The 14,910-nt window shown below is 36.3% G+C and overlaps 3 protein-coding genes across 6 annotated transcripts in view; 2 read left to right on the top strand and 1 right to left on the bottom strand.

The window, feature by feature from the left end:
- LOC119980228 (protein HLB1-like) overlaps window positions 1-10,791 on the top strand; it is a 24,326-nt gene extending 13,535 nt beyond the window's left edge. Inside the window, exon 13 of one of the 2 annotated variants that reach the window (XR_005463827.1) lies at window positions 10,154-10,265. Coding sequence is in view for 1 of the 2 variants with exons in the window: in XM_038822843.1 (XP_038678771.1) it covers window positions 10,646-10,650 (5 nt within the window). In the remaining variant the exon portion in view is untranslated. Of the gene's footprint in view, window positions 1-10,153; window positions 10,266-10,645 lie in introns of those variants that run through there. The other variant, XM_038822843.1, reaches the window with a different exon arrangement.
- On the top strand, window positions 4,899-10,291 carry LOC119980229 (protein HLB1-like). Of its 2 annotated transcripts, XM_038822845.1 has the most exons (13): window positions 4,900-5,373; window positions 5,870-5,995; window positions 6,158-6,227; window positions 6,770-6,883; window positions 7,608-7,691; window positions 8,056-8,106; window positions 8,237-8,266; window positions 8,406-8,468; window positions 8,621-8,686; window positions 8,857-8,985; window positions 9,158-9,193; window positions 9,938-10,055; window positions 10,150-10,291. In XM_038822845.1, exons 1-13 carry the CDS (start codon window positions 5,015-5,017, stop codon window positions 10,179-10,181), a joined length of 1,278 nt encoding a protein of 425 aa, XP_038678773.1. In that variant the 5' UTR covers window positions 4,900-5,014; the 3' UTR covers window positions 10,182-10,291. The 2 variants fall into 2 exon arrangements, with proteins under 2 accessions (XP_038678774.1, XP_038678773.1); XM_038822846.1 differs by lacking the exon at window positions 6,770-6,883 and having other exon boundaries at window positions 4,899-5,373.
- Window positions 10,539-14,910, bottom strand: LOC119980226 (metal-nicotianamine transporter YSL1-like). Of its 2 annotated transcripts, none has more exons than XM_038822841.1 (8): window positions 14,733-14,910; window positions 14,242-14,639; window positions 13,600-13,775; window positions 13,377-13,471; window positions 13,145-13,279; window positions 12,853-13,042; window positions 12,637-12,751; window positions 10,539-12,550 (listed from the first exon to the last, which is right to left on the bottom strand). In XM_038822841.1, exons 2-8 carry the CDS (start codon window positions 14,633-14,635, stop codon window positions 11,628-11,630), a joined length of 2,028 nt encoding a protein of 675 aa, XP_038678769.1. In that variant the 5' UTR covers window positions 14,636-14,639; window positions 14,733-14,910; the 3' UTR covers window positions 10,539-11,627. The 2 variants fall into 2 exon arrangements, with proteins under 2 accessions (XP_038678769.1, XP_038678770.1); XM_038822842.1 differs by having other exon boundaries at window positions 14,242-14,635.

The raw sequence follows: 14,910 nt of genomic DNA, 5'->3' as shown, positions 1-14,910 counted from the left end.
GGAGATTTGACTTGAAGTTTTGGATTCAAAGTCGTGGTCTTTTAGTCAGCCACGTCTTAAGCCAACCTCTCCAGTTGACGTTGTTATTATCAATTAGACGCACTGTTTCAATAAGGCTCTATGCATCATTTGGGTTCATTATCTTATAATCAAATCAACTTTATTTTTAAATTAAATAATTTGTATTGGTTACAGTGAAGTGTGAACTCATGCTTATGTCAATTGTCAATTTTTTCGAGTTATCCGTGCTATATTATATACTTATTTAGTATTAATAAGCATATAATATTATATATATGCTTATATTTATATTCTATATATGTAATATATATTAATTTAATTTGTATTATAAAGCAACGGTTCAACCTTCATCGTATCAGTTGAACCTCAAAAACCTTGAACATCTCACCTATACGGTTTGAGGCACAATACAGTATTCAAAACTATGACTCTCACCACATCCGGGGTCGATGCAGCACGTCGCTTATGAATGACGACCTAACATGCCCTTAATCATTTATCATTATACTTGGGGTCTGATACAACGTGTTACTATTGAGGTACGCCCTCGCTCAATAATCGTTGTATCGGATTCTGCGCAACGTGTCGCACGCATAGAGCAACCTTGTGAATTTCTCATTTTGACTCATATTCATAATTTTGGATAAAATTTTCGATAACCCTCTTCGTTATCCGGGCTTGGGATTAACTCCAATTTGTTAGCTAGCCATTTTATCATGATAAGATGATTTTTTTTTATAAGATGATAATATTGGTGTGTCATAGTCAAATGAAAATTTTTTTCCAAATGATTTGATTTGTGACTAAAGAAAGATACAAAATAGAGAGACGGCAAACACAAAGTTGAGAGTGAAATGAATTAACCCATCATGTTTAGAAGAATGTGGGGTGGCGTTTAAAAATCAATGGTGGTGACAGCTCAACAATAATGCATCCAATTGTGCATATATGCAATTGATCATGACCACCCAAAATAAAGCTTTATGTGTACGATATTACTTGCTTAAAAAAATTTTGATGGATAATTTTTCAAGGAATCTTTTATTAATTTGGGTCTCACTCCCAAATAATTTGCATCAAATATTGTTGATTTAGGTTTTGTTCGGGTTGACTAAGAATGAAAAGAAAATCATATATATATGTATAGAAATTATCCTATGAGGTTCTAAAATGAGGTCTTAAAATGAGGTTCTAATTTTTAGGGTTCAAAAATTTTTAAAAAATTTTTGAAAAATATATATTTATATTTTAATCGGTTTTACGGACTCAACGATATATTTTTTGTTGGAAAAAAAATAAAATTCAAAGTGAAAAGTGCACGATAATTTTGGATCGTTAAATATAAAACAAAAAACATTTCATACACTTTTTTGATTGCATTTAATTTTTGTTACAAATAAAAAATATATCGTTGGGTTCATAAGATCGATCAAAATATAAATATATTTTTTCCAAAATTTTTAAAAAACATTTTGAACCCTAAAAATGAATCATGAAAGTTGGGATCTCATATATTAAGACGGAGAATTCATACATATATATATATACGTTTTATGCAATTGTCATTTTCGAACCCACGTTATCAATCATAATGATTCCAAACTGCCCCTATCGGAGACTAATTAATCAACTGTCTAGTCTCCATTCTTTAAAAAAAAAATTATAAAAGGATTCTGCAATTGGGTGTCTTTTAGTCCATTGGGAGATGACGTGAGAGAGACAAAAAAAAGAATTTGTTCTCATGACGTCTTATTTGAAGACTATTAGTGGATTGGGATTGAGGGATGAAAACGTGTGTGTTTGCACGCTTAGATAACCAACGGTTAAGAAAAATATGCGGAATAGTAAATGAACTAGATATTACAATTTTGCAAGAAAAACCCTAACGAAAAAAATGTCGAGTCTATAGAGCGATCAACCTATGAAGCAATCTACTATAATAAATTAAGATTATAAAGGATTTACTTAACCTCACTTAAAATCTCTTTTGTATCTAAATTCAGCGTATACCTAACTCAGTACAACAGGAATCCACTTAAGCTGCAATTGCTATGGAGTCCACCAAAGACTTTTCCTATGTAGACCTTCATTTAAAATCCACCAACATGAACCAGCTTTCCACATCAAGTTTTTCATTGCTACGGTCTTCACCAGTAACACTTACGAAGTTGTTGTTCAAGATAACACTTGATCTCCCTCTCTCTTGTTCAATACATTATTTCACTCATCACTCAATTACAATAAAGGAAGCAAAGATATACATGAAACTCTAATACACATACATAAAAATCGATTGTCTCTCGCTTCGATATCATTTCACAAGATCCTCGTGTTCTTTATACATGATCCGTCTGAAGGGATAAATTGTCAAAAACCTGAGATAAATAACCATTCAGAATTTTTATCATGTAACAACTACTAGGAGATGAGGATTTTTATCTAAGATAAAAATGAATTATCACGAGAAGTTTAATCTAGATAAAACCATGATATATCCATATAGACCGCATGCCTCTTATCAAGAGTTATCCATAAGATATTTAAAACAACAAATAACTGATAAATTAATCAATCCAATCCAGCTATTCAAATAGCTTGATAACAAAACTGATAAAATCAATTAAGTCTTACATTCAGAGTAACCTACTTCAAGGTTACATTAATGCATATAGAACAAAAATAGTCTAAACATCGTTCTACAGTAATCTACTCCAAGATTACATTGTTATAGACAGAACAAAAAAATAATATAACATAGAGTCCATGCATTTGTCATTCACACATTAGGATTTAAAATCCTAAAGGGGGAGGGATTTGAAGAGAATTGAGAGAAAAAAAAATGAATTAACATTTTACCAAAATACTTCCTCCCAAAATTGGGTCATGTTTTGGGATTTTTTTTTGGAGGAAATTGATGACAAATTAAATTATTTATAAATTAAAAATATATTTTATCCTTATATATAATATTTTAATATAAAAATAAGAATAAGCTAGTAAATTAAATCAATTTTCTTTGATTTCTTTTTTTTTTTGGATCTATCCATATCCAAACATGAGAGGATGGAAAAAAAATTTATCAGTTTCTCAAAAAGGCTCGAAAAGGAGTATGTTATCGACTTTATAAGACTTGTGCAGTTATCTTCTTTTGGATTAAAGCCTAGATTATAATAAGTTGCTTAATATTTCTAACTATACTTTGTTGCCAATATCACAGGGCATTGATCCAAGTATAAGAGCAGAAGTTTGGCCATTCCTTCTTGGAGTGTAAGAATTCCCATCCCTATAAGCTTACATATCTTCGCGCTCGCTTATGTATTATGTCATGCCTTTATTTGAAAGGGAGAACTTTTGTTTGGGGCTGCTTGGTACCTTTTCTTCTCCCTCAATCTGTAGGTTAGTCTTGTTCTTTTCTGTTGAGTATTTTTCTGTATTGCTAGAGTTGTTCAACTGTGACATGTCTCCCTTATGCAATCTCATGACGTTATCTTCATTTTGAGCTTTACATTTCTGTTTTTGAATTTTTTGTTTGAAATGCATCCTTGTACAATATGATGTAGTTGTGCAAAGCCAGAGTTGTCATATCAACCTAGAGGGAAAAAATGACATCAACTATTGTTATGATTGCTTTGCTAGCGTTCCTTTTGCTGGTAGACTCAGCTGTATTGCTACTTCATGAGAAATGGACTTAGTGGTTATGCTACCCTTCTATTTTTGATAACTGTTCTGAGATTTCCTTCTACGTTGTCTTATTGAGTTCATCGATGGTCAAGACACTACTACTTTACATGCTCACACTAGAGTGCTTTTCTTACAGCTATGATCTGAACAGCTCCAAAGAGGAAAGAGAATCCATTCAAACAAAGAGAAGGTATTTTATAGTGTACATTTGGCCCTTAGTGTTGACATTTTCTTTGGGAATATTATTTTACTTCCCATCCTTCCATTTTTCTCTCCCATTTACTCACTTTTTCATTAAGTAATTGGAGATTCGAAGAGCCTACTTCTTAGTGTTGACCCTTAGTGTTGACAGTATAATATCTGCATGTCAGCATCATATATACCTCTCCAACCCTACTTCTCAAGGTAATTGGAGATTCGAAGAGCCGAAAGAACCGAAGAGCTACAGGTCTCGCGCTCTCTGTGTCTAAAAGCAAGACCTCTACACTTTGTGGTTTCCCTACATACTGCATTTAAAAACCTTTTCCAGGTGCCAATCTTTGATTTCCTTTTATCAGCTGCAGCTGTTCTGTATGGCCGTTTCCTATCAAGGAACGTTGTAGGGAGTAGTTTTGCTCCATACCTTTTTATGATGCTCGAATTCATTGTTGGAAATGTTGTGGTTGGATATGTTTTATCTATTAGTATCACTGATACAAGTCGGATCCTATATGTAGAAGTATAAGAAGGTGGATACAACAAAGAATGAATTAACCAATTTTTCCCGATGTAGAGACGATCAAGAAAGTTGCATAAGTGAGTGAATATATAACTTACAGAAAAGTGGGCTAATCAAACAAATCAATCTGGCATAATGATCCTTCATGCAAGTGGGCTGATTTCATGCATCCATTACCCTATCAAGCCCGTAGAAGAAAAAAAGCCCAAGAACCGCGAGGCCTCTCTCAGACTCTCAGAATACTTGGAAGGAAAACTTTAGTCACACTCCACTTTTTACTAAAGACACCCCGTCAACTGAGTTTTACAAGGGATAGTTAACTCAAATTGGGGTGTCTTTAGTAAAGGTGCGGTGTGACTAAAGTTTTCCTACTTGGAATCTTGGACCCTGACGAAGCCCAAAAAAACTGTAAGGCCCATATGAGAAAAGCCGTTAAGCCAACCCTGTTCCGTCCGTCATCCATTCGCTCTTTCCGTCTTTCGTTCCATTTTCAATTGCTTGCTTAGACTCAGTTGCTTCCTCGCTAAACTGTAAATGTGAATTCTTCTATAACAGATCTCTCTCCTTCTCTCGTTCCAATCAGTCCACCTTAATATGTCTACTGCTACCGACGAACCTGAATTGCAAAACGGTGTCAAACCAGAATCACAATTGGAACCGGAACCATTGCCAGAAGCAGAGGTGCCCCGAGACTCATCTCCAGAACCAGAGGCGTCACTAGTATCAGCTCCAGAAACAGAGGTGCTGCCAGGAGCAGAACCGAAGCAAGCGGTGTTAGATGCAGATGCGAAGGTGGAGGAGCTAGAGACCTCGATCCGGTCCAATGAGGCCGAGCAAACTGCGGGTCCCGAGCTAAAGAAGGACGAAGGGAACCGGACGTTCACAATGAGGGAATTGTTGAGCGAGTTGAAAAGCGAGGAAGGGGACGATCATGACGCTAGCACTCCTTACAGGTTGGCCTTCTATTTCTTCTGATAACGCTACAGCTTCATTTCGATTATTTGATGCCTCACTTTTGATGATTTGTGTTCATATGATCCAAAGAGAGGTTGATGTCTTGTAGAGTACACTGGATCCGGGAAAATTTGTGAAGTTGAGATAATGAATATTAGTAATCTATACTGTGAAATGATAGCATGAATGTCCATGGACGTATGAATTCTTAACTGTTGATTTGTGGACTGATATTTGAATTACAGTTTCACTGGCCATTCTACTCATGCTTGTTTTATGCTTCTCTCTGACACTGGGGTTACTTAAGCCTGTCTTCTTAAAGAATGAGCTCCATCATTGTTTGTGGTGAACCCTCTGTCAGAGTGGGAATGAATGACTAGTGGAAATATTTTGTTAATGTTGATATTAGTATAATTAGCTCTCTTTTTTTGGGGATAAGCAATTAACAAGTTTCATGCCACTAACTACAATCTCATGCATTTTTTTTTGTTCCAGTCAAGAAGGAACTCCTCATCAACAGACAGAGCAGAACAATACTACGATGGAACTGATAAATAGCGTTACTGCAGGTGATGAGGAAAGTAAGAATCGCCAAAGGGTTCTCACATTTGCTGCTAAGAGGTACTGCTGATAATCTGTACCAAGAGCTTAAAAGCTTATTTAGGTTTTCTTTATTTTTTCTCTAACTAAGCTATTACCATTATTGTGGGGAACATCATTTAAATTTTACACTGTCTTTTGGCTTATATTTTCCCTATAATTAATTGCTTGCAAAATTTGAAGGTATGCTAGTGCAATAGAGAGAAATCCAGAAGACTATGATGCGCTGTACAATTGGGCATTGGTTCTTCAGGTATATGATCCTCTCATAGATGCTCTTAGCCAGTAACCATCTATCTGTCTATCTATATATATATAGTTTTACATATGTATAAATAACTCAAATAACTTTGATGTTTCCCTATTGTACTGATTATCTGCAATTTATGCATATGATTGGTGTTTTCTATAAGAGTTTTTGAGTTGTTCCTCATACACAAGTATTTCCTTTGCACTGCGTAGAGCTGTAGACCATATCTGTGCTATACTCTAATACAATTTTCTTTGGCTCCCTTTTCCTTTTGTTTTTTGGATGACAAATTGGCTGGTAATGTGGCACCATGCAACCATTGGTATAGGATGGATTCCTAACTATAGGATGGATTTACTTCAAATATCTTTTACATGATGCACACAGACTACTAAAGAGTGAGGAATATTTCTTCAATTTTTCATTCCTTCCTCTACTGGGCAGGAAATAGAAATGGACAACTCATCATTTTGTTCATATTGCAATTTATCTGATGAATATCTAAGTCAATATACTCTGCCTGCATGACCATATTTGGCTTGCAGGAAAGTGCTGATAATGTTAGTCCAGATTCCAATTCACCTTCAAAAGATGTTTTGCTTGAGGAGGCTTGTAAGAAATATGATGAGGCTACCCATCTTTGCCCTTCGCTCCATGATGTATGTCCTCATAGTGTACTCTAGATAGTCTTGCCGATTGTTTACTAAATCTGGGATATTTTTCGGTGTTTAGACAATTATGGTCACTTCCAAGAACAGGTAAGCTCGATAATGACTGGGATGCAACCTTATGCTCAATTTTTTTTTTTTTTTTTTGTGATTTGCTCAATTCATAAATATAGATTTTTCATGTGAAAGTACACTATTCCATAAGCTCTTTTCAGTAGTCATCGAACGGATATTATATGTATATATATCTAGTGTCGATTGCTTGCTATGATGGAAAACTTGTAAAGTCGTACATCTCAATGAAAGGCCCTTGTCAGCATGGTGCAATTGTCTGAGAAGAACTTCCTAGTTATTTGAAACATCTAGTATTTTATACCACAGCGTAGTTTCTAAGATTTAAGTGGTCCTAACAATTTTCTAGGTGAAGCTTCTTCAGTGAACTTGCCAGAAGAGAAAAGATGAAGTGTTACTTCATGGAAACTATATATGGACGGATATATTCTTTCAAGTTATTGTAAAGTAGGGGAATGGATTTTTTAATTCCATCTCTTGCTCTAATAAATCCTGTAAGGGTCAACAAGTGAAGGCATTGAAGTCTCTTTCAGTATACTTGCAGTAGTTTTAATTACTACACTCAACATATTTATCTAATTGAGTATAACTTTTTGGTGATTATCGTACCTTCTCAATGCAATGTTTTTTAATCACATTATAGGCTTTCTACAATTGGGCGATAGCAATCTCTGATCGGGCAAAAATGCGTGGTCGTACAAAGGAGGCTGAAGAGCTTCTGAAGCAGGTTGGACTTTATGAAAAACCAGAACCCTGTATTGTTCATCTGCTGTCTTGTCTGGCTTGAGATTGCTGGATAGAAGTATAATGTGATATAGATGGACATATATAGTCTGGACTGATTAGCTACATTGTAATGTCTTGTCTTAACTGTAACTCGCAACATTCTTAGCCCTTTTTTAGCCGTTGACCTATGTGAAACTTAAAGGATAAGGGTGCAATGACCCTTGATCACCCACTATCCTATCATATTATCACGCATGGCTTGGTCCCATTTGTTATCCTTATAACTTTGTCATTGTATTCTTTCGTCGAAGAAGACCTGGCAAACAATGAAAAACTGAAGTGTTAATGGTTACTCTTGTTTGCAGGCTACGAAAAACTATGAAAAAGCCATCCATCTTAACTGGAACAGTCCTCAGGTACATGCAGAAAGACGGTAACACATTCACATGATTTTGCCTGAAGTCTGAATAAACAATTTTCTTTTCAATATGGTGTTCTATGCTTTGTTTTTGTGATATTCTTTTTGATATGTTAAACTTATTTCAGGCTCTTAACAACTGGGGACTAGCTTTGCAGGTATTTAAGTTATATATAGACATTCCACAAATAATTGTCTACTGTTTGTTCTTTTCTTCTCCCCCCTTGTATCCCGAGTTTATTTGTTTTCTCAATATTCGACATCTTTTCCTAAAACATTATTGTGCAATGCTTTTAGGAACTCAGTGCAATTGTTCCTGCTAGAGAAAAGCAAACAATTGTGAGGACTGCAATTAGTAAGGTACAAAAGTAATTTGTCGACATCAGAATAGTTGGATGTATGTATATTAACAAGTAGAAAAGTAATTTATTATTGATTGTATCCTAATTCTGACAAACTGCTTTAGCTCATATCTTTTAGTTTGTGATGCCTTTCACTTGTCGTTGATGCAGTTTCGTGCAGCAATACAGTTGCAATTTGATTTCCATCGAGCAATTTACAACCTTGGAACTGTATTGGTAAGCTGATTAACCTTTTCCCTTTATTATCTAATATCATGAACTGATGTTTGTGTATTTTCATTGCTTTTTATTATTCACAGTAGAATTACAGCCACATTATCACTTCACTTATCTTGCAATTGGTACATGTAAACTTTTAGTAGAAATGGTAATTTACTTGTTTGCAGTATGGATTGGCTGAGGACACATTAAGAACAGGGGGATCTGGCAGTGCCAAGGATGTTTCCCCTAATGAGTTGTATAGCCAATCTGCCATTTACATAGCAGCTGCTCATGCGTTGAAACCAAATTACTCGGTAAGTATTATATTTATATTTTTTGTTGAACTAATTTCTTGTAATACTTTAGTTGATCAGATGAGATTGCTGATATATTTTGGGGTATGGCTCGTCCAAAATTTAATATCTTTTGCACCACTGTCATAATTTGCTTAGTGAATAAGTTATTATGTGTTGATGTTTTTTCCAGGTTTACAGTAGTGCTTTGCGGCTTGTACTTTCCGTGGTCAGTAGTTCAACATTTTATTTGCAGTTATTTATTTCATCCTAAAATTGCCTATTTATTTAGAAGTCAGTTACTCAGTTGTTGTACCATTTAGCATCTCTAATTTAGTTCCAAGTCTTTGTTAGGTCTTGTTCTACAGTGTCACACATGCCAAGGGAAGCTCTATAAACGCCACCTCTCCAAATAAATTTACCCAAGTAATGCTTTAGGGCATTTTGCCCTTCCTCGGCCCCACTTCTACAGTAGGAGCCTTTTGCGAAGGAGTTTAATTTTTCGATGCTTAAGGGTCCTTCTGATACTGATCTTTTAACTATTAGGTTCTAATACATCTACCATGCCTTAATGATCTTGACTTAAGTAGCAGAATGTTAACTTTTGACAGCAACTTCCTCGTTAGAGAGCTAAACATTATTCCAAACCTTGTTACTGGTCCAATTGTTCTGGTTGGTCTATTTAATGTTTTCCTCACTAATGGGCATCACCTGTAATTAGTATTGACCCCATTTCCTCATTGTACATCATTCTGTAATTAGTATTGACCCCATTTTCCCCTTGATTCTTTGGTCATCCTTGAGTTGTCATCTGTTAATCCACCCCTCCATGTGGATAGGTCTGAATCATCCGGTTCTAAGGAACCTGTTTCTGTCTTCATTAATTCTTTATCTACAGAATTTGTTGATATTCCTGGAGAATTAAATAATTAATTCGCAAGTAACATAGCTGAGAGAACTTTATTCTTGGCAGTTACCATTTCCATATCTAAAAGTTGGATATCTAACTGCACCTCCAGTGGGGAGTTTAATAGCACCTCAGCGATTGGAAGAGATCTCAGTTTTTTTTGAATCACGAAGGACTTCAACAGGTCAAGACTGAATTTCTGTTGTACATTTTTTCTCATGCATCCTAAAATTGAATGTTGAGAGAAATGGTTCCTGCACTGACAAGCCATTTCTTAGGCAGATTAACAAAGATGAGCAACAGCAAGTAGCGCAAAACCTCTCTCGTAGACCTGGAGATGTGACTAGTACGGATAAAAAAATAATTAGAGTTGATGTCCCAGACATTGTTTCTGTCTCAGCATGTGCTGATCTGACTTTACCGCCTGGAGCTGGCCTTTGTATTGATACAATTCATGGACCGGTTTTCTTGGTAGGCATCTGGTTCTCTATTTTTTTTTTTTATAAAACCTATTTCTCAATAATTTTCATTATATTCTCTTACATTCCGCGTGCAATCTTCTGTGTTTTAGTTTTGTAATCAATAAGCTTTTTTTTCTTCAGCTGGAAAAAGTTATTTGCAATGTTAATTAAGAATCTGTGCCCAACGTCTCTTCTTTGATCATACAGGTTGCTGATTCATGGGAATCACTTGATGGATGGCTCGATGCAATCCGTCTTGTCTACACGATCTATGCACGAGGAAAGAGTGAGGTCTTAGCAGGAATTGTAACAGGCTAGTCATTTTTACTCACTAAATGCATATTTATTGCAAAGTCAGTGCTTCGATTTGTGATTTACAGTTGAAATAAGATTTTCATTGTACAATATTTGGGATGGTGTAAACTGTAATGTCTAGTCCAATTTTTGTTGCATTGTTAATTTGTTTTAACTAATTGATATTTCCCCCCTAATATGGATTTCAAGGACTGGTTGACCCTTGAAAGAAACTCATCATGTTCTTGTTCCAATCTCAAATGAATGTTATTGTTCAGAGGAAATGCACTTGTTCCCAACCTGATCACTTACCTAATCGACTCTAATGTCTTTAACTTGAATTAGAAGCAATGCCTCTTATAGCATTCTAACTTGCAATCAAGGCCATGCTTCACTTGAACGACTATACATTTATGCATCTCATTGCATGTAGTCTGACATTTGCATCTGGTGTATATTTTTATGCTGGTCTGACCACTAGAACTTGTGTCCTTTCTGGGATGGTTGATAATTCGCGGTGAGACAAGGCAGGATGACCATTTGATGCCAAGAACACTAAATTTGATCCATGAACGGCGGCTGCGCAAGTAACTTCTATGTTTTTCTTCTATCTTGCTATACAGACTAGATTGTTAATCTTTCCTTTTGAGATTTGAGATTCTTCTCATTCTCTAGTCATCTTATGGAGACTGGTCGTGAATTACTCATTCTTTGAGATATTTCTACACTATCATATCCGAACTCTTCACTTTACCTTTCCTCCTTCTATGGCAGCTTTCAATTTGAAGAATCGGACATATGGATATGTAACTATACCCGACACCTGTACCCGAGTCCAGGTATCATAGCTTCTACAACAGGTGAAGTAGAAAAAGGGAATGGGAGAGAGGACAACTGGGAGCAATAAAATATGCAGTCATATTTCTGTAATTCCAAATGCATATGTATATAGTTCATGCTCTTTATTCAGTTCTCATAGACAATATTTGGTTGAGTTTTCTCTAGGTAGCGAAAAAATTCATGCATATTGGAGGTTTTACTTTGGACAAGGCTAGAACAGCAGCAGGAAGTATCCATAGCCCTTCACCGCATATTAATCCCGAAGCGACTGCCGGAACCATGAAGTCAGCTCTCTTGCTGTTGAGTTTGTGCCATACAAAGACAACCAAAGTCCCCACACACATATCAATGGCGAAGTACGCCCCAACCAGGAAGGGCACTCCCATACACATCGGCAGCGGCATCCATTTCCCGATCTTCCTCGGCGAAAGGTCTCGCACCAGGTTAACGGCTACTGCAAAAGCAAAGAATCCACAGCAGAGCTGCAAACAATGCTGTGGCAGAGCTGAAAACCCTTGAACTCCTAGGATCGCCATGTTTCTGTATATCAATGCATAGGGAGCTTTGAAATCGCCGTTTGGATTCCCCACATCAAATGCCTTGTAGAATAGGAAGAAGCTGAGAGGAGCTATTATGCAGCCGAGGCCCGTTCCGATAACTTGGCTCAAGAACATTGCCCTAGGTGAAGTCCGAGTGAAATGAGCTGTTTTGAAATCTTGCATCAGAATGCAAGACACAGAAACTACAGATTGGATGAGTCCACAGCCAGCAAGCGCGGCCGCCACGCCTTTTTCTTTCCCGGTCATTGCCGCCAGCACAAATAAAGCCACTTTCCCATAGTTATAGGCCGTGTTTATGTCAGTGAGACCAGCTCCAAATGCATTGCAAAATGCTAGAGATGGAGCTAGAATATAAGCTACCACTACATAGTACCATTTAAGCTGAGGAAACAGGATTGGGACTAGAATTATGGACATGAGGGAGAAGACACCGTATCCGATGACTCCGATCCACATCGGAATGTTTTCTGTCAGGAAGATTTCATTTTGCTTCAGCTCTTCAACAGACTTTTGCTCCTCTTGTCCTGCAGAAAAAGAAATTTTGTTAGAAGATTTTGGTGAAAAACATATATCTTTGGAGGATATGATGATTCTAAAGCTGCATTTTCACCTGTGTTGAGCTTCTTTTTTCTTATTCTGCTGCGAAGACCAATGACTGTGATACCCATTATCTTGACGAAATTGTAGAGCCCGTCGCCAAGAATAAGAGCAACTGATAGAAAGACCTGCAGAGAAAACCATGGATTGAGAAACCAGATGTCGTACCCCGAAGAAAGCCTCAGAGAGAGAGAGAGATAGATAGATAGATATAGAGAGAGAGAGAGACCTTGTAACCATATATGCTCCTCATGCTTGTTTCTTCTAAATTGCTAGGAAACCAGTCTCCTTTAAGCTGATCAAATAATGGCCACATTAGTCCATATGAGAGGACAGCACCAAGAAGCAGAGACAAGTTCACCAGATGTGAACAGATCATCCCTGCCCCCACATAAGTCAAGCTAAAATCAAAGAAAAACCTACAAGAAACACACAACTTTTCAAATTTCAATCACAAATATGCATTAATAACATGACATGTTGAGTTCAATCAAATAATTAAGATTTAATGAAATGCATACGTTTTCTTCCAAGCTTGCAGTCCAAAGGTGGGGAACTGAGAGAACCCACATCCTTCTTTTCCAGTGTAAAACCATTGGAAGAATGCCCACAAAAAACTTCCTGAAAAACACTTCATGAATCCTCGCACTTGCTTTCTGCAGAAACAACAGTTAAAAATTGTTTCAGATTTTACAGTAAATCAACCAAGTACAGAGAGAACACTATTAAGCTCTAGTGGGTATATATGTATACTTGGCCATATTATCTCCTTGACTATGGAAACCATTGATGAGAACTGCTGTTGCCAAGCCACTTGGATACCTTAATTTGAGGTCAACTATCATAATCTGAATTTCAACAAACGATTAATTAGCGCAAATTGCACTACTTACAAAATAAACTGTATCCTAAGTAATTGAAGATTGCAAAGACTATGTTGACACACACACACTCACATATATGTATATGTATATACCTTTCTTAAAGGAATTAGGACAAAAAGGCCAACAAAGCAAACTAAAAAGACGAAACCAGTCATCCAGCCCAACCCAGGTTCCTTTATACTACTTGGAGAATTCCCAACAGTTGTTGCTCCTCCTGATAACTCAAATGTCTTCCTGTTTAATCCCAATAGATATGCACCAAATCCACCTGCACCCAAAACCCACATCACAAAATCCCAATTAATCTTACATAAACCCCTACATACATACATACATACACACCCAAATATGTACATGTGTGTATTAATTAAACCACCTAAACAAATATTAAAAAAAAGATTTCTTTGTACTCCAATATATATATATATATATATATATATATATATATATATATATATATATATATATATATATATACAGGAATTCTCCTATGTGGACTAAAAAGTGTGGACCAAGTTTGTGGACCAAAATCCAATGGTTGTAATCAATCACAACATAAGTGGGGGCCACACATTTATTATGGGACTCACCACATCTATGGTTGAAAAACAAGTCCACAAACTTGATCCACACTTTTGGTCCACATAGAAGAATACAAATCATCCACCTTCCAATCTAACAGTAATGAAGATTCAATGAGAGATTAACTATTAATCATCAGAATTAATCCATACCTCCAACTGTAATACTATAACAAGCAACTGTACATGTTTGAATCATAGTATTCTCTTGTCTGGTGAAAGGTCTGGCAACAAATCCGGCTTTCTGAAGCATCTTTGTCCACGATTGCATGAAGAGGAAAGCAAGAAGAGCAGCAGACATATTCAGATTGGGAACCAAACCACTTGTGAGGTTCAGCTTCATAGCTATCACACTGTACATAGCTCCAAGTGCTATGCTCAAAATGAATCCTCTTACAGTAATTTGTTTTGTCCAAGGTTGGACTACCACTGCTCTCTTCGATGTCTCCAATGATTCATGAACTTCTAACTCTGTTTCTTCCAACTCATGATCCTCCCTCTGAATCTCTTTCTTCTCCTTCATCTCTTCCTGATCCATGAAACTCATCTCTCTCCAAACAAAATGTAAAACAAGATAAATAAAACTTGAAGGAATATATAAAAGCTAGTATATGTATGTAAATGTAGATACATATTGCACTTACTTCTTGTGCTGTCTCCTTCTGTATATATATATATGTGTGTGTATATATAGCTAGGCGCCTAGGATTCGGGCTATATATGGCAATTACATAAAGAAGTGAACAAGTTGCCTGTAAGATCTTTGTTTCTTACTGAAAAATGATGTATATATCAAGAACTTATATACTGTAAGCATGAACA

The sequence above is a fragment of the Tripterygium wilfordii genome, chromosome 16 (assembly GCF_013401445.1).
Source record: "Tripterygium wilfordii isolate XIE 37 chromosome 16, ASM1340144v1, whole genome shotgun sequence".
Lineage (NCBI taxonomy): Eukaryota > Viridiplantae > Streptophyta > Magnoliopsida > Celastrales > Celastraceae > Tripterygium > Tripterygium wilfordii.
This window is presented reverse-complemented; position numbering and strand designations above follow the sequence as displayed.